At 57.2% G+C, this 17,981-nt stretch overlaps 1 protein-coding gene across 4 annotated transcripts in view; it reads right to left on the bottom strand.

Moving 5' to 3' along the window:
• Nucleotides 1-17,981, bottom strand: part of car (vacuolar protein sorting-associated protein 33A) — a gene marked incomplete at its 3' end in the record, with an annotated part of 181,399 nt that overhangs the window by 138,448 nt on the left and 24,970 nt on the right. For 2 of the 4 annotated variants that reach the window (XM_077655785.1, XM_077655787.1), the window contains 1 exon segment: nt 4,300-4,427. In XM_077655785.1, the coding sequence (XP_077511911.1) occupies nt 4,300-4,427 (128 nt within the window). 4 annotated transcript variants of the gene reach the window in all.

The raw sequence follows: 17,981 nt of genomic DNA on the forward strand, positions 1-17,981 counted from the left end.
CACTTTTAGGTTTAAATTTGGTTGCAGGCAATCTTCCACGAATGCACAGAAAATTTGAAACGTGTTGAAATTAAAATGAGCTGGAAATGACTATAGCTAAATTGAAATTAATGATATTTGCAGCAGCAAAATATCCTCATCAAGTATGCAGCAATCATGTTCAAACACCTGAGCAAACATTTACTGCTCTTCGGTTTCATAAGAACATGCTTCACATCAGATGTAGCTAGATTAATAAGATGTGTTAGTAAATAAGCTCAATTAAACTTTGGTAAAAGTAAATGCGTTGTATCATACACTTGTTTCATGGAGTTCGCAATGTACTTAAAAAATAGCAATCCTATAAGATGCATTTTGACATCTGCAAAAAATACGGTAATGGCATCTGCAGCCTCTTTATTTTGAAGCAAATGTGTGAATGCCACAACACAAAATTTTAAAAGGCAGACAAAACACAAGGCTGTGCTTAGCCTTTTTTTTAACTCTTGAGCCACTGTCCTTTGTGGTTTGTTCGAAATAACGTCAAACCTCGTTATTTCAGCCTCCCTGCTTCCTCCCATCAAAATGTACGTAAGTCAATGGCACCACACATTCGTTAATTCTGAGTGAAATCGCACACGCACAGGTTAGTTCAGACTGAAGACATGCCAGGAACAGCACTGAAGTCAGTTTTCGAGACGCGCATCGCTACTGTCCCCATCCGGAAACCAGTGGCGGGCTAGCAACCACCCTCCATTCTGAAAAAAAAAAAAACGTACAAGGGGCAGTGCTGCTACAGCAAAACCTCGTTTATTCGGCCCCCATTTATTCAGAAATTCAGACTGAAATGCCAGCTTTCATTCTAGCAAAAAACTAGACTGTCTAAAATTTAATGCAGTATCCCTTTAAGTAACAACGGTTATCTTGCCTTCGCATTATATGCCGTGCCCAAGCCCATTCCTTCCTTTTGATTTCGACTAGGATGTCATTAACCCGCGTTTTTTCCCTCACCCACTCCGCAAGCTTCCGGTCTCTTAACGTTACACTTATCATTTTTCTTTCCATGGCTCGCTGCGTTCTCCTTAACTTAAGCTGAACCCTTTTCATTAGCCTCCACGTTTCTGCCTCGTGCCCCATGCCAGAGAACCTGTCATATGCGCTCCACCCCATTCTTATTTTTCTAGTTATTTCCCTCTCATGATACGGATCAGCGGCCACTACCTGCCCTAAGTAGTATTCCTTTAACACCTCCAACACCTCGCTACCAATTGTGAACTGCTGTTCCCTTGCCAGACTGCTGAACATTACTTTGGTTTTCTGCATGTTAATTTTTAGACCCACTGTTCCGCTCTGCCTGTCTAACTCATTGATCATGCTTTGCAGTTCATTTCCTGAGTGATTCTCTCATCAGCGAATTGCAAATTACTAAGGTATTCTCCATTAACTCTTATCCCCAAACGGAACACCTCCTATAAACAGGCGGTGAAGAGAATTGGCGAGATCATGTCTCCCTGCCCGGCACCCTTCCTTACTGGAATTTTGGCTGGGCTTAAATTCAAATTCTTTATTTATCCATGAAAACACAATAAAAGTGTTTCCAGCACTGTTTGGACCCGTAGCTGTAGGCTAGTTATGGGTCCAATGCAGACACTTCGTCACATGCACAATAAAAAACTTGGAAGAACAGAGAGAGAAATATATACATAGTACAAATGACAAAAGAAAGCATAACAAGGAACAGTCACTTCAATTCAGAAACATCGTGCATGTTAAATTACAATAATAAATGAGATGCAAACAGCAGATAGATGTCTTTTAACATGTTTAATGCATGCGCTGAAAGAATTTTTAAGCTGCAAGTGAAAAATTTTGAGCATATTTTATTTCTTGTGGAAGAGTATCCCATATTTGAACACCAATGAAAGAGAGCCATTGTTCTCCATAAACGTTGTGCGTGGGCAGTAGATTGAAGTTGCCCAATGCTACATTTCTAGTAGTACGCGATGATGTATGGAAGAGGGACACATAAAAGGGGTGGCTGTTTCTTACGAAACTGTTTATGACAGTTGCTGTTTTTTAGGAGGCGTAGTGAATCGAAGGGTAATATCCGTAGGTTGTGGAATAATGGGTTGCTGGGGTGATCCTGCTTAGAATGCGTTATGATGTGTTATATTCGTAATGATCGTTTCTGCAATTTTCTGATTGGCTGGAGATAACTATTGTAGGTCCATCCCCATGATTCCAGACAGTATGAGAGATGACTTTGGATAAAGGAGAAATATAAAATGCGTAACGTATTTGTGTCAAGAAAGTCACGTGCTTGAAGCGCTTTATAGCACCCCGATGCTACCTTCGCCCCCACTGCTAATAAATGGTTTTGCCAGTGCAGGTGTCTATCAAAGATTATGCCAAGATATTTAAAACAAGGAGTATATTCTAGTAGAGAGTTGTCAATACTAATGTTTACAGAGTTAGCATCTACTTGTTTTCTACAGGAGTGAAATATAGTATATTTTGTTTCCTTGACATTTAAAGTAAGCTTGTTGGCTGAAAAACCATTTAGAGACGTTTGCCAAATCTACGTTTGCTTTGGACTGTATTTTCTCGATGCTATTGCCTGTAATTATTATAGCGGTGTCATCTGCATACATCACCATTTCTCCGAAATTTAAGACACGTGGAAGATCGGAACGTATATAGAAAAAAACATGGGTCCCAAAACAGACCCTTGGGGCACGCCTCTGTGAATACGTTGTGGTGACGATGAGACATTATTTATGACAACTATCTGATGACGTTCACTAAGTAACTAGAAAACAAATCAAAAATCCATTCCCTAAAACCGTAGTGCTTTAGCTTGTACAAAATGATGGAATGGTCGACTGTATCGAAAGCCTTTTTTAAATTGAGAAAGACTACAGCTACAAGTTTATTGTCATTTAAAGCGCCGTTTATAATGTGGGCTAAAGGCTGCACCGCTGATGAGGTTGAATGGTTTGGCCGAAAACCATGTTGCTGTGGGCAAATTATGCTGTATTTCTGTGTAAAGCTATTGATTCGATCCGCAAGGATTTTCTCGAAAATCCTGAGCACGGATATTGGTCAATAAATAGATGGGCTTGAGCGATCACCGTCCGACAAATCAGACAAACTAGCCGGTGCTTAAAGGTACATATGCCTATCTTTGGGAAAGCTGCCGTTCTCAAATCTAGCAAAGCACTGTAGCAGATGCTGTAGGTGTGAGCCTTTTCATGGCCAAACCAAAATTTTGTTTCGGCATCCTAATCAATTAGTTAAGGAGGTGTCAGGCGCCTGTCATGTCTGTAAGAAAGAGCGCACATGTGTTAGTGACCCATCAGTTGTCCTGCAACTAGCCCGACAGCTTGTGTTATTCTTGTGTTATGAGAGTTGTCATATCTAGAAACCCCTCATTGATTTCTTGTTTTGTTCTTGTTTTATGTTGCCTTTTTTTCAGAGTATGTACTTATCCTGAATTTTGTGAATAAACACTCAGCTGTGAATCAGTACCTATGGTGTCTGTTCTTTACACGCCTGTCATTTTTTTGTGCTGTTTTTTTTTTCCAAGACGCTGTACGAACTAGCTCAAATTTCCGTAATATTCCCGCAACAAAGCAATGGCCCAACTGTTTTTGGGCATGCCCAAGAAGAAGGCCTACAGGTAAGTGATGCTGTGTGAGAATTAGATCTGCAGGGTGTTGTGTGTCAAGGTCCAGTACGTGGGGGTCCAGATGCATCAGCTATTGGGCGAGTCCAGCTGCTGTTTACTGGGGTTGCCTACAGTTGGCACTACCTTAGTTTTGTTGGAAAGCCCATGTGAGAAACGAGCAGCAGCTCGAAAACACATGCTGAAACTATGCCGGACGACAGTGAGAGCATCTTCTGCAAACTTTGGAACATAAGGAATGAATGGCATGCGACAGTCATGTTCATTATAAGCAGAATTCCACAGACCTTAACATTCTGAAACGGCGGCAACTACTCAGGTTATGTCTGCCTGCACAGCTGGTGCACGGTGGCACCCAATTCTGAAGCAGCGAATTTTTGAGCAGTTGGGCGTAATTTTTCTAATTTTTTGACGAAGAAGACGCAGCTTGTCTGATTTGGCCCAATTTAGTGCATGGGTGGTGTCACTGTTACTATGATGTTTCTGCAAGCTGAATTATTAAGGTATGCTGACCATGCTACAAGTCACTCATAACAGTCTCAATAAGAAGGCAAGGGTGCGTCTGTAGGCCAGTTGGTGAAGAAAAACACACGAGATGGAAATGTCCAACCAAGGTTGAAGGTGTCTGCACTCACTCTAGCACCTGCTCGGCGATCACGTCCATAAGCGCCAGCCGAGGCCGCACCATGTAGATGACATGCTGTGCAGTGGTGGTGACAGGCCGCTGGGCTGCCAAGTGGAACATCTGGGTTACCTGGTGGTCCTGGGAAGGGGGAAACAATGGACTGCTCTCTCTGCTCAACTGCAAGGCCCAAGCTGGAGTGTGCAGAAAAAGCGAGGCCGCAAATTCCTAGCACACCACTAGGATGCAACGGAACCAAACCGACGCTAAATGCCCAATAAGTAACACACATGACAGTGTGCAACAGCGGCCATGAAGGTGACCTGCCCCAGCCAACGGTGTATGATGGCACACCGGCTTGCCTGCAGCCCAGTAGGGACCAGTAAACGTAATGGAGGGCTCCGGATTATCTCAGACCACCTAGGGTTCCCTAATGTGCACTCATATCACGCATCACACGAGCACCTTTCACATTTCGCCTCCACCCATGACCTTGCATTCAGAACGCCACAACCCCCGTGGCAGGCTAACCAGAAAATGTGTCAAACGATTCCCGTAACTAACACTGCCTGCACCATGCATGCCGTCCAGTCACCGTTTCGCACTCGACTCCCTACACTCTGCATCATCTGCAGCGGCGAAACACTTATTGAAGCGAAAGCCTTTAATGGCTCATAGTCCAGGTCGAGATCCTGTCTGTCCATTACATCCAAAGCCTGGAACAGTGCCAGCTGTGACCCTTGCCTGAACCAGCGCACACCCTCCTCGCCCCTCAGCGAGAGATTGCGGCGCCGAAGCACATGCATAGCTGCGAACTCCCGGTCGAGATCCTTCCGTTCATTACATCCAAAGCCTGGCACAGTGCGAGCTGTGACCCTCCCCGGAACCAGCAAACACCCTCCTCGCCCCTCAGTGATGTGGCGGCGCCGAAGCGCATGCGTACCTGAGAACTCCTGGTCGAAATCCTTTCCGTCCATTCAGCCAAAGTCTGGCACAGTGCCAGCTGTGACCCTCCCATGAACCAGCACACACTCCTCGCCCCTCAGCGATGTGGCAGCGCCGAAGCGCATGCGTAGCTGCGAACTCCCGGTCGAGATCCTGTCCGTCCGTTACATCCAAAACCTGCACAGTGCCAGCTGTGACCCTCCGATGAACCAGCGCACACCCTCCTCGCCCCTAAGCGATGTGGCGGCGCCGAAGCGCATGCGTACCTGCGAACTCCTGGTCGAAATCCTGTCCGTCCATTACATCCAAAGTCTGGCACAGTGCCAGCTGTGACCCTCCCATGAACCAGCGCACACCCTCCTCGCCCCTCAGCGATGTGGCGGCGCCGAAGCGCATGCGTACCTGCAAACTCCGGGTAGAGATACTGTCCGTGCGTTACATCCAAAGCCTGGCACAGTGCCAGCTGTGACCCTCCCCTGAACCAGCGCACACCCTCCTCGCCCCTCAGCGATGTGGCGGCGCCGAAGCGCATGCGTACTTGCAAACTCCCGGTCGAGATACTGTCCGTGCGTTACATCCAAAGTCTGGCACAGTGCCAGCTGTGACCCTCCCCTGAACCAGTACACACCCTCCTCGCCCCTCAGCGATGTGACGGCGCCGAAGCGCATGCGTACCTGCAAACTCCCGGTCGAGATACTGTCCGTGCGTTACATCCAAAGCCTGGCACAGTGCCAGCTGTGACCCTCCCCTGACCAGCGCACTCCCTCCTCGCCCCTCAGCGAGGTGGCGGCGCCTAAGCGCATGCGTAGCTGCTAACTCCCGGTCGACATCCTGTCCGTCCGTTGCATCCAAAGCCTGGCACAGTGAAAGCTGTGACCCTCCCCTGAACCAGAGCACACCCTCCTCGCCCCTCAGCGAGAGGTGGCGGCGCCGAAGAGCATGCGTAGCTGCGAACTCCCGGTCGAGATCCTGTCCGTCCGTTACAACCAAAGCCTGGCACAGTGCCAGCTGTGACCCTCCCCTGAACCAGCACACACACTCCTCGCCCCTCAGCGAAAGGTGGCGGCGCCGAAGCACATGCGTAGCTGTGAACTCCAGGTCGAGATCCTGTCCGTCCATTACATTCAAAGCCTGGCACAGTGCCAGCTGTGACCCTCCCCTGACCAGCGCACTCCCTCCTCGCCCCTCAGCGAGGTGGCGGCGCCGAAGAGCATGCGTAGCTGCGAACTCCCGGTCGAGATCCTCTCCGTCCGTTACATCCAAAGCCTGGCACAGTGAAAGCTGTGACCCTCCCCTGAACCAGTACACACCCTCCTCGCCCCTCAGCGATGTGACGGCGCCGAAGCGCATGCGTAGCTGCGAACTCCCGGTCGAGATCCTGTCCGTCCGTTACATCCAAAGCCTGGCACAGTGCCAGCTGTGACCCTCCCCTGAACCAGCACACACACTCCTCGCCCCTCAGCGAAAGGTGGCGGCGCCGAAGCACATGCGTAGCTGTGAACTCCCGGTCGAGATCCTGTCCGTCCATTACATTCAAAGCCTGGCACAGTGCCAGCTGTGACCCTCCCCTGAACCAGCGCACACCTTCCTCGCCCCTCAGCGAGAGGTGGCGGCGCCGAAGCGCATGCGTAGCTGCGAACTCCCGGTCGAGATCCTGTCCGCCCGTTACATCCAAAGCCTGGCACAGTGCCAGCTGTGACCCTCCCCTGAATCAGTGCACACCCTCGCCCCTCAACGAGAGGTAGCGGCGCCGAAGAGCATGCGTAGCTGCGAACTCCCGGTCGAGATCCTCTCCGTCCGTTACATCCAAAGCCTGGCACAACGAAAGCTGTGACCCTCCCCTGAACCAGTGCACACCCTCCTCGCCCCGCAGCGAGAGGTGGCGGCGCCGAAGCGCATGCATAGCTGCGAACTCCCAGTAGAGATCATGTCCGTCCGTTACATCCAAAGCCTGGCACAGTGCCAGCTGTGACCCTCCCCTGAACCAGCGCACACCCTCCTCGCCCCTCAGCAAGAGGTTTCGGCGCCGAAGTGCATGTGTAGAACTCCCGGTCGAGATCCTGTCCGTCCGTTACATCCAAAGCCTGGCACAGTGCCAGCTGTGACCCTCCCCTGAACCAGTGCACACCCTCCTCGCCCCTCAACGTCAACGAGAGGTAGCGGCGCCGAAGCGCATGCGTAGCTGCGAACTCCCGGTCGAGATCCTGTCCGTCCATACATCCAAAGCCTGGCAGCCAGCTGTGACCCTCCCCTGAACCAGCGCACACCTTCCTAGCCCCTCAGCGAGTGGCGGCAGCGCCGAAGCGCATGCGTAGCTGTGAACTCCCGGTCGAGATCCTGTCCGTCCATTACATCCAAAGCCTGGCACAGTGCCAGCTGTGACCCTCCCCTGAACCAGCGCACACCTTCCTAGCCCCTCAGCGAGAGGCGGCAGCGCCGAAGCGCATGCGTAGCTGCGAACTCCCGGTCGAGATCCTGTCCGTCCATTACATCCAAAGCCTGGCACAGTGCCAGCTGTGACCCTCCCCTGAACCAGTGCACACCCTCCTCGCCCCTCAGCGAGAGGTTTCGGCGCCGAAGTGCATGTGTAGACGAACTCCCGGTCGAGATCCTGTCCGTCCGTTACATCCAAAGCCTGGCACAGTGCCAGCTGTGACCCTCCCCTGAACCAGTGCACACCCGCCTCGCCCTTCAACGTCAACGAGAGGTAGCGGCGCCGAAGCGCATGCGTAGCTGCGAACTCCCGGTCGAGATCCTGTCCGTCCATTACATCCAAAGCCTGGCACAGTGCCAGCTGTGACCCTCCCCTGAACCAGCGCACACCTTCCTAGCCCCTCAGCGAGAGGCGGCAGCGCCGAAGCGCATGCGTAGCTGTGAACTCCCGGTCGAGATCCTGTCCGTCCGTTACATCCAAAGCCTGGCACAGTGCCAGCTGTGACCCTCCCCTGAACCAGTGCACACCATCCTCGCCCCTCAACGTCAACGAGAGGTAGCGGCGCCGAAGCGCATGCGTAGCTGCGAACTCCCGGTCGAGATCCTGTCCGTCCGTTACATCCAAAGCCTGGCACAGTGCCAGCTGTGACCCTCCCCTGAACCAGCACACACACTCCTCGCCCCTCAGCGAGAGGTGGCGGCGCCGAAGCACATGCGTAGCTGTGAACTCCCGGTCGAGATCCTGTCCGTCCATTACATCCAAAGCCTGGCACAGTGCCAGCTGTGACCCTCCCCTGAACCAGCTCACACCTTCCTCGCCCCTCAGCGAAAGGTTTCGGCGCCGAAGTGCATGTGTAGACGAACTCCGGGTCGAGATCCTGTCCGTCCGTTACATCCAAAGCCTGGCACAGTGCCAGCTGTGACCCTCCTCTGAACCAGTGCACACCCTCCTCGCCCTTCAACGTCAACGAGAGGTAGCGGCGCCGAAGCGCATGCGTAGCTGCGAACTCCCGGTCGAAATCCTGTCCGTCCATTACATCCAAAGCCTGGCACAGTGCCAGCTGTGACCCTCCCCTGAACCAGCGCACACCTTCCTAGCCCCTCAGCGAGAGGTGGCGGCGCCGAAGCGCATGCGTAGCTGCGAACTCCCGGTCGAGATCCTGTCCGCCCGTAACATCCAAAGCCTGGCACAGTGCCAGCTGTGACCCTCCCCTGAATCAGTGCACACCCTCGCCCCTCAACGAGAGGTGGCGGCGCCGAAGAGCATGCGTAGCTGCGAACTCCCGGTCGAGATCCTGTCCGTCCGTTACATCCAAACCCTGGCACAACGCCAGCTGTGACCCTCCCCTGAACCAGTGCACACCTTCCTCGCCCCTCAGCGAAAGGTTTCGGCGCCGAAGTGCATGTGTAGACGAACTCCCGGTCGAGATCCTGTCCGTCCGTTACATCCAAAGACTGGCACAGTACCAGCTGTGACCCTCCCCTGAACCAGCGCACACCTTCCTAGCCCCTCAGCGAGAGGTGGCGGCGCCGAAGCGCATGCGTAGCTGCGAACTCCCGGTCGAGATCCTGTCCGTCCGTTATATCCAAAGCCTGGCACAACGCCAGCTGTGACCCTCCCCTGAACCAGTGCACACCCTCCTCGCCCCGCAGCGAGAGGTGGCGGCGCCGAAGCGCATGCATAGCTGCGAACTCCCAGTAGAGATCATGTCCGTCCGTTACATCCAAAGCCTGGCACAGTGCCAGCTGTGACCCTCCCATGAACCAGCGCACACCTTCCTCGCCCCTCAGCGAAAGGTTTCGGCGCCGAAGTGCATGTGTAGACGAACTCCCGGTCGAGATCCTGTCCGTCCGTTACATCCAAAGACTGGCACAGTACCAGCTGTGACCCTCCCCTGAACCAGCGCACACCTTCCTAGCCCCTCAGCGAGAGGTGGCGGCGCCGAAGCGCATGCGTAGCTGCGAACTCCCGGTCGAGATCCTGTCCGTCCGTTATATCCAAAGCCTGGCACAACGCCAGCTGTGACCCTCCCCTGAACCAGTGCACACCCTCCTCGCCCCGCAGCGAGAGGTGGCGGCGCCGAAGCGCATGCATAGCTGCGAACTCCCAGTAGAGATCATGTCCGTCCGTTACATCCAAAGCCTGGCACAGTGCCAGCTGTGACCCTCCCCTGAACCAGCGCACACCCTCCTCGCCCCTCAGCGAAAGGTTTCGGCGCCGAAGTGCATGTGTAGACGAACTCCCGGTCGAGATCCTGTCCGTCCGTTACATCCAAAGACTGGCACAGTACCAGCTGTGACCCTCCCCTGAACCAGCGCACACCTTCCTAGCCCCTCAGCGAGAGGTGGCGGCGCCGAAGCGCATGCGTAGCTGCGAACTCGTGGTCGAGATCCTGTCCATCCGTTACATCCAAAGCCTGGCACAGTGCCAGCTGTGACCCTCCCCCGAACCAGTGCACACCCTCCTCGCCCCTCAGCGAAAGGTTTCGGCGCCGAAGTGCATGTGTAGACGAACTCCCGGTCGAGATCCTGTCCGTCCGTTACATCCAAAGACTGGCACAGTGCCAGCTGTGACCCTCCCCTGAACCAGCGCACACACTCCTCGCCCCTTAGCGAGAGGTGGCGGCGCCGAAGCGCATGCGTAGCTGTGAACTCCCGGTCGAGATCCTGTCCGTCCATTACATCCAAAGCCTGGCACAGTGCCAGCTGTGACCCTCCCCTGAACCAGCGCACACCTTCCTAGCCCATCAGCGAGAGGTTGCGGCGCCGAAGCGCATGCGTAGCTGCGAACTCCTGGTCGAGATCCTGTCCATCCGTTACATCCAAAGCCTAGGACAGTGCCAGCTGTGACCCTCCCCTGAACCAGTGCACACCCTCCTCGCCCCTAAGCGAGGTTGCGGCGCCGAAGCGCATGTGTAGACGAACTCCCGGTCGAGATCCTGTCCGTCCGTTACATCCAGACTGGCACAGTGCCAGCTGTGACCCTCCCCTGAATCAGTGCACACCCTCGCCCCTCAGCGAGAGGTGGCGGGGCTGAAGCGCATGCGTAGCTGCGAACTCCCGGTCGAGATCCTGTCCGTCCGTTACATCCAAGGCCTGGCACAGTGCCAGCTGTGACCCTCCCCTGAATCAGTGCACACCCTCGCCCCTCAACGAGAGGTGGCGGCGCCGAAGCACATGCGTAGCTGTGAACTCCCGGTCGAGATCCTGTCCGTCCATTACATCCAAAGCCTGGCACAGTGCCAGCTGTGACCCTCCCCTGAACCAGCTCACACCTTCCTCGCCCCTCAGCGAAAGGTTTCGGCGCCGAAGTGCATGTGTAGACGAACTCCGGGTCGAGATCCTGTCCGTCCGTTACATCCAAAGCCTGGCACAGTGCCAGCTGTGACCCTCCTCTGAACCAGTGCACACCCTCCTCGCCCTTCAACGTCAACGAGAGGTAGCGGCGCCGAAGCGCATGCGTAGCTGCGAACTCCCGGTCGAAATCCTGTCCGTCCATTACATCCAAAGCCTGGCACAGTGCCAGCTGTGACCCTCCCCTGAACCAGCGCACACCTTCCTAGCCCCTCAGCGAGAGGTGGCGGCGCCGAAGCGCATGCGTAGCTGCGAACTCCCGGTCGAGATCCTGTCCGCCCGTAACATCCAAAGCCTGGCACAGTGCCAGCTGTGACCCTCCCCTGAATCAGTGCACACCCTCGCCCCTCAACGAGAGGTGGCGGCGCCGAAGAGCATGCGTAGCTGCGAACTCCCGGTCGAGATCCTGTCCGTCCGTTACATCCAAACCCTGGCACAACGCCAGCTGTGACCCTCCCCTGAACCAGTGCACACCTTCCTCGCCCCTCAGCGAAAGGTTTCGGCGCCGAAGTGCATGTGTAGACGAACTCCCGGTCGAGATCCTGTCCGTCCGTTACATCCAAAGACTGGCACAGTACCAGCTGTGACCCTCCCCTGAACCAGCGCACACCTTCCTAGCCCCTCAGCGAGAGGTGGCGGCGCCGAAGCGCATGCGTAGCTGCGAACTCCCGGTCGAGATCCTGTCCGTCCGTTATATCCAAAGCCTGGCACAACGCCAGCTGTGACCCTCCCCTGAACCAGTGCACACCCTCCTCGCCCCGCAGCGAGAGGTGGCGGCGCCGAAGCGCATGCATAGCTGCGAACTCCCAGTAGAGATCATGTCCGTCCGTTACATCCAAAGCCTGGCACAGTGCCAGCTGTGACCCTCCCATGAACCAGCGCACACCTTCCTCGCCCCTCAGCGAAAGGTTTCGGCGCCGAAGTGCATGTGTAGACGAACTCCCGGTCGAGATCCTGTCCGTCCGTTACATCCAAAGACTGGCACAGTACCAGCTGTGACCCTCCCCTGAACCAGCGCACACCTTCCTAGCCCCTCAGCGAGAGGTGGCGGCGCCGAAGCGCATGCGTAGCTGCGAACTCCCGGTCGAGATCCTGTCCGTCCGTTATATCCAAAGCCTGGCACAACGCCAGCTGTGACCCTCCCCTGAACCAGTGCACACCCTCCTCGCCCCGCAGCGAGAGGTGGCGGCGCCGAAGCGCATGCATAGCTGCGAACTCCCAGTAGAGATCATGTCCGTCCGTTACATCCAAAGCCTGGCACAGTGCCAGCTGTGACCCTCCCCTGAACCAGCGCACACCCTCCTCGCCCCTCAGCGAAAGGTTTCGGCGCCGAAGTGCATGTGTAGACGAACTCCCGGTCGAGATCCTGTCCGTCCGTTACATCCAAAGACTGGCACAGTACCAGCTGTGACCCTCCCCTGAACCAGCGCACACCTTCCTAGCCCCTCAGCGAGAGGTGGCGGCGCCGAAGCGCATGCGTAGCTGCGAACTCGTGGTCGAGATCCTGTCCATCCGTTACATCCAAAGCCTGGCACAGTGCCAGCTGTGACCCTCCCCCGAACCAGTGCACACCCTCCTCGCCCCTCAGCGAAAGGTTTCGGCGCCGAAGTGCATGTGTAGACGAACTCCCGGTCGAGATCCTGTCCGTCCGTTACATCCAAAGACTGGCACAGTGCCAGCTGTGACCCTCCCCTGAACCAGCGCACACACTCCTCGCCCCTTAGCGAGAGGTGGCGGCGCCGAAGCGCATGCGTAGCTGTGAACTCCCGGTCGAGATCCTGTCCGTCCATTACATCCAAAGCCTGGCACAGTGCCAGCTGTGACCCTCCCCTGAACCAGCGCACACCTTCCTAGCCCATCAGCGAGAGGTTGCGGCGCCGAAGCGCATGCGTAGCTGCGAACTCCTGGTCGAGATCCTGTCCATCCGTTACATCCAAAGCCTAGGACAGTGCCAGCTGTGACCCTCCCCTGAACCAGTGCACACCCTCCTCGCCCCTAAGCGAGGTTGCGGCGCCGAAGCGCATGTGTAGACGAACTCCCGGTCGAGATCCTGTCCGTCCGTTACATCCAGACTGGCACAGTGCCAGCTGTGACCCTCCCCTGAATCAGTGCACACCCTCGCCCCTCAGCGAGAGGTGGCGGGGCTGAAGCGCATGCGTAGCTGCGAACTCCCGGTCGAGATCCTGTCCGTCCGTTACATCCAAGGCCTGGCACAGTGCCAGCTGTGACCCTCCCCTGAATCAGTGCACACCCTCGCCCCTCAACGAGAGGTAGCGGCGCCGAAAAGCATGCGTAGATGCGAACTCCCGGTCGAGATCCTGTCCGTCCGTTACATCCAGAGCCTGGCACAGTGCCAGCTGTGACCCTCCCCTGAACCAGTGCACACCCTCCTCGCCCCTCAGCGAGAGGTTGCGGCGCCGAAGCGCATGCGTAGCTGCGAACTCCTGGTCGAGATCCTGTCCATCCGTTACATCCAAAGCCTAGGACAGTGCCAGCTGTGACCCTGCCCTGAACCAGTGCACACCCTCCTCGCCCCTAAGCGAGGTTGCGGCGCCGAAGCGCATGTGTAGACGAACTCCCGGTCGAGATCCTGTCCGTCCGTTACATCCAGACTGGCACAGTGCCAGCTGTGACCCTCCCCTGAATCAGTGCACACCCTCGCCCCTCAGCGAGAGGTGGCGGGGCCGAAGCGCATGCGTAGCTGCGAACTCCCGGTCGAGATCCTGTCCGTCCGTTACATCCAAAGCCTGGCACAGTGCCAGCTGTGACCCTCCCCTGAATCAGTGCACACCCTCGCCCCTCAACGAGAGGTAGCGGCGCCGAAGAGCATGCGTAGCGGCGAACTCCCGGTCAAGATCCTGTCCGTCCGTTACATCCAAAGACTGGCACCGTGCCAGCTGTGACCCGCCCCTGAACTAGCGCACTCCCTCCTCGCCCCTCAGCGAGGTGGCGGCGCCGAAGCGCATGCGTAGCTGCGAACTCCCGGTCGAGATCCTGTCCGTCCGTTACATTCAAAGCCTGGCACAGTGCCAGCTGTGGCCATCCCATGAACCAGCGCACTCCCTCCTCGCCCCTCAGCGAGGTGGCGGCGCCGAAGCGCATGCGTAGCTGCGAACTCCTGGTCGAGATCCTGTCCATCCGTTACATCCAAAGCCTAGGACAGTGCCAGCTGTGACCCTCCCCTGAACCAGTGCACACCCTCCTCGCCCCTCAACGTCAACGAGAGGTAGCGGCGCCGAAGCGCATGCGTAGCTGCGAAATCCCGGTCGAGATCCTGTCCGTCCGTTACATCCAAAGCCTGGCACAGTGCCAGCTGTGACCCTCCCCTGAACCAGTGCACACCCTCCTCGCCCCTCAACGTCAACGAGAGGTAGCGGCGCCGAAGCGCATGCGTAGCTGTGAACTCCCGGTCGAGATCCTGTCCGTCCGTTACATCCAAAGCCTGGCACAGTGCCAGCTGTGACCCTTCCCTGAACCAGTGCACACCCTCCTCGCCCCGCAGCGAGAGGTGGCGGCGCCGAAGCGCATGCATAGCTGCGAACTCCCAGTAGAGATCATGTCCGTCCGTTACATCCCAAGCCTGGCACAGTGCCAGCTGTGACCCTCCCCTGAATCAGTGCACACCCTCGCCCCTCAACGAGAGGTAGCGGCGCCGAAGAGCATGCGTAGCTGCGAACTCCCGGTCGAGATCCTGTCCGTCCGTTACATCCAAAGCCTGGCACAGTGCCAGCTGTGACCCTCCCCTGAACCAGTGCACACCCTCCTCGCCCCTCAGCGAGAGGTTGCGGCGCCGAAGCGCATGCGTAGCTGCGAACTCCTGGTCGAGATCCTGTCCATCCGTTACATCCAAAGCCTAGGACAGTGCCAGCTGTGACCCTCCCCTGAACCAGTGCACACCCTCCTCGCCCCTAAGCGAGGTTGCGGCGCCGAAGCGCATGTGTAGACGAACTCCCGGTCGAGATCCTGTCCGTCCGTTACATCCAGACTGGCACAGTGCCAGCTGTGACCCTCCCCTGAATCAGTGCACACCCTCGCCCCTCAGCGAGAGGTGGCGGGGCCGAAGCGCATGCGTAGCTGCGAACTCCCGGTCGAGATCCTGTCCGTCCGTTACATCCAGACTGGCACAGTGCCAGCTGTGACCCTCCCCTGAATCAGTGCACACCCTCGCCCCTCAACGAGAGGTAGCGGCGCCGAAGAGCATGCGTAGCTGCGAACTCCCGGTCAAGATCCTGTCCGTCCGGTACAACCAAAGCCTGGCACAGTGCCAGCTGTGACCCTCCCCTGAACCAGTGCACACCCTCCTAGCCCCTCAGCGAGAGGTTGCGGCGCCGAAGCGCATGCGTAGCTGCGAACTCCTGGTCGAGATCCTCTCCATCCGTTACATCCAAAGCCTAGGACAGTGCCAGCTGTGACCCTCCCCTGAACCAGTGCACACCCTCCTCGCCCCTAAGCGAGGTTGCGGCGCCGAAGCGCATGTGTAGACGAACTCCCGGTCGAGATCCTGTCCGTCCGTTACATCCAGACTGGCACAGTGCCAGCTGTGACCCTCCCCTGAATCAGTGCACACCCTCGCCCCTCAGCGAGAGGTGGCGGGGCCGAAGCGCATGTGTAGACGAACTCCCGGTCGAGATCCTGTCCGTCCGTTACATCCAGACTGGCACAGTGCCAGCTGTGACCCTCCCCTGAATCAGTGCACACCCTCGCCCCTCAGCGAGAGGTGGCGGGGCCGAAGAGCATGCGTAGCTGCGAACTCCCGGTCGAGATCCTGTCCTTCCGTTACATCCAAAGCCTGGCACAGTGCCAGCTGTGACCCTCCCCTGAATCAGTGCACACCCTCGCCCCTCAACGAGAGGTAGCGGCGCCGAAGAGCATGCGTAGCTGCGAACTCCCGGTCGAGATCCTGTCCGTCCGTTACATCCAGACTGGCACAGTGCCAGCTGTGACCCGCCCCTGAACTAGCGCACTCCCTCCTCGCCCCTCAGCGAGGTGGCGGCGCTGAAGCGCATGCGTAGCTGCGAACTCCCGGTCGAGATCCTGTCCGTCCGTTACATTCAAAGCCTGGCACAGTGCCAGCTGTGGCCATCCCATGAACCAGCGCACTCTCTCCTCGCCCCTCAGCGAGGTGGCGGCGCCGAAGCGCATGCGTAGCTGCGAACTCCTGGTCGAGATCCTGTCCATCCGTTACATCCAAAGCCTAGGATAGTGCCAGATCTGACCCTCCCCTGAACCAGTGCACACCCTCCTCGCCCCTCAGCGAGAGGTTGAGGCGCCGAAGCGCATGTGTAGACGAACTCCCGGTCGAGATCCTGTCCGTCCGTTACATCCAAAGACTGGCACAGTGCCAGCTGTGACCCTCCCCTGAACCAGCGCACACCCTCCTCGCCCCGCAGCAAGAGGTGGCGGCGCCAAAGCGCATGCGTAGCTGCGAACTCCCGGCCGAGATCCTGTCCGTCCGTTACATCCAAAGCCAGGCACTGCGCCAGCTGTGCCCCTCCCCTGAACCAGCACACACACTCCCCGCCCCTCAGCGAGAGGTGGCGGCGCCGAAGCGCATGCGTAGCTGTGAACTCCCGTTCGAGATCCTGTCCGTCCATTACATCCAAAGCCTGGCACAGTGCCAGCTGTGACCCTCCCCTGAACCAGCGCACACCTTCCTCGCCCCTCAGCGAGAGGTGGCGCCGCCGAAGCGCATGCGTAGCTGCGAACTTCCGGTCGAGATCCTGTCCGTCCGTTACATCCAAAGCCTGGCACAGTGCCAGCTGTGACCCTCCCCTGAACCGGTGTACACCCTCCTCGCCCCTCAACGAGAGGTAGCGGCGCCGAAGCGCATGCGTAGCTGCGAACTCCCGGTCGAGATCCTGTCCGTCCGTTACATCCAAAGCCTGTCGCTGTGCCAGCTGTGACCCTCCCCTGAACCAGCGCACACCCTCCTCGCCCCTCAGGAAGAGGTGGCGGCGCCGAAGCGCATGCGTAGCTGCGAACTCTCGGTCGAGATTCTGTCCGTCCATTACATCCAAAGCCTGACAGAGTGCCAGCTGTGACCCTCCCATGAACCAGCGCACACCCTCCTCGCCCCTCACCGAGAGGTGGCGGCGCCGAAGCGCATGCGTAGCTGCGAACTCCGGGTCGAGATCCTGTCCGTCCGTTGCATCCAAAGCCTGGCACAGTGAAAGCTATGACCCTCCCCTGAACCAGCGGACACCCTCCTCGCCCCTCAGCGAGAGGTGGCGGCGCCGAAGCGCATGCGTACCTGCGAACTCCCGGTCGAGATACTGTCCGTGCGTTACATCCAAAGCCTGGCACAGTGCCAGCTGTGACCCTCCCCTGACCAGCGCACTCCCTCCTCGCCCCTCAGCGAGGTGGCGGCGCCTAAGCGCATGCGTAGCTGCTAACTCCCGGTCGACATCCTGTCCGTCCGTTGCATCCAAAGCCTGGCACATTGAAAGCTGTGGCCCTCCCCTGAACCAGCGCACACCCTCCTCGCCCCTCAGCGAGAGGTGGCGGCGCCGAAGCGCATGCGTAGCTGCGAACTCGTGGTCGAGGTCCTGTCCATCCGTTACATCCAAAGCCTGGCACAGTGCTAGCTGTGACCCTCCCCTGAACCAGTTCACACCCTCCTCGCCCCTCAACGTCAACGAGGTAGCGGCGCCGAAGCGCATGCGTAGCTGCGAACTCCCGGTCGAGATCCTGTCCGTCCGTTACATCCAAAGCCTGGCACAGTGCCAGCTGTGACCCTCCCCTGAACCAGTGCACACCCTCCTCGCCCCGCAGCGAGGTGGCGGCGCCGAAGCGCATGCATAGCTGCGAACTCCCAGTAGAGATCATGTCCGTCCGTTACATCCAAAGCCTGGCACAGTGCCAGCTGTGACCCTCCCTGAACCAGCGCAAACACTCCTCGCCCCTCAGCGAGAGGTGGCGGCGCCGAAGCGCATGCGTAGCTGCGAACTCGTGGTCGAGATCCTG

This window comes from Amblyomma americanum, chromosome 2 (genome assembly GCF_052857255.1).
Source record: "Amblyomma americanum isolate KBUSLIRL-KWMA chromosome 2, ASM5285725v1, whole genome shotgun sequence".
In the NCBI taxonomy this organism is placed as follows: Eukaryota; Metazoa; Arthropoda; class Arachnida; order Ixodida; family Ixodidae; genus Amblyomma; species Amblyomma americanum.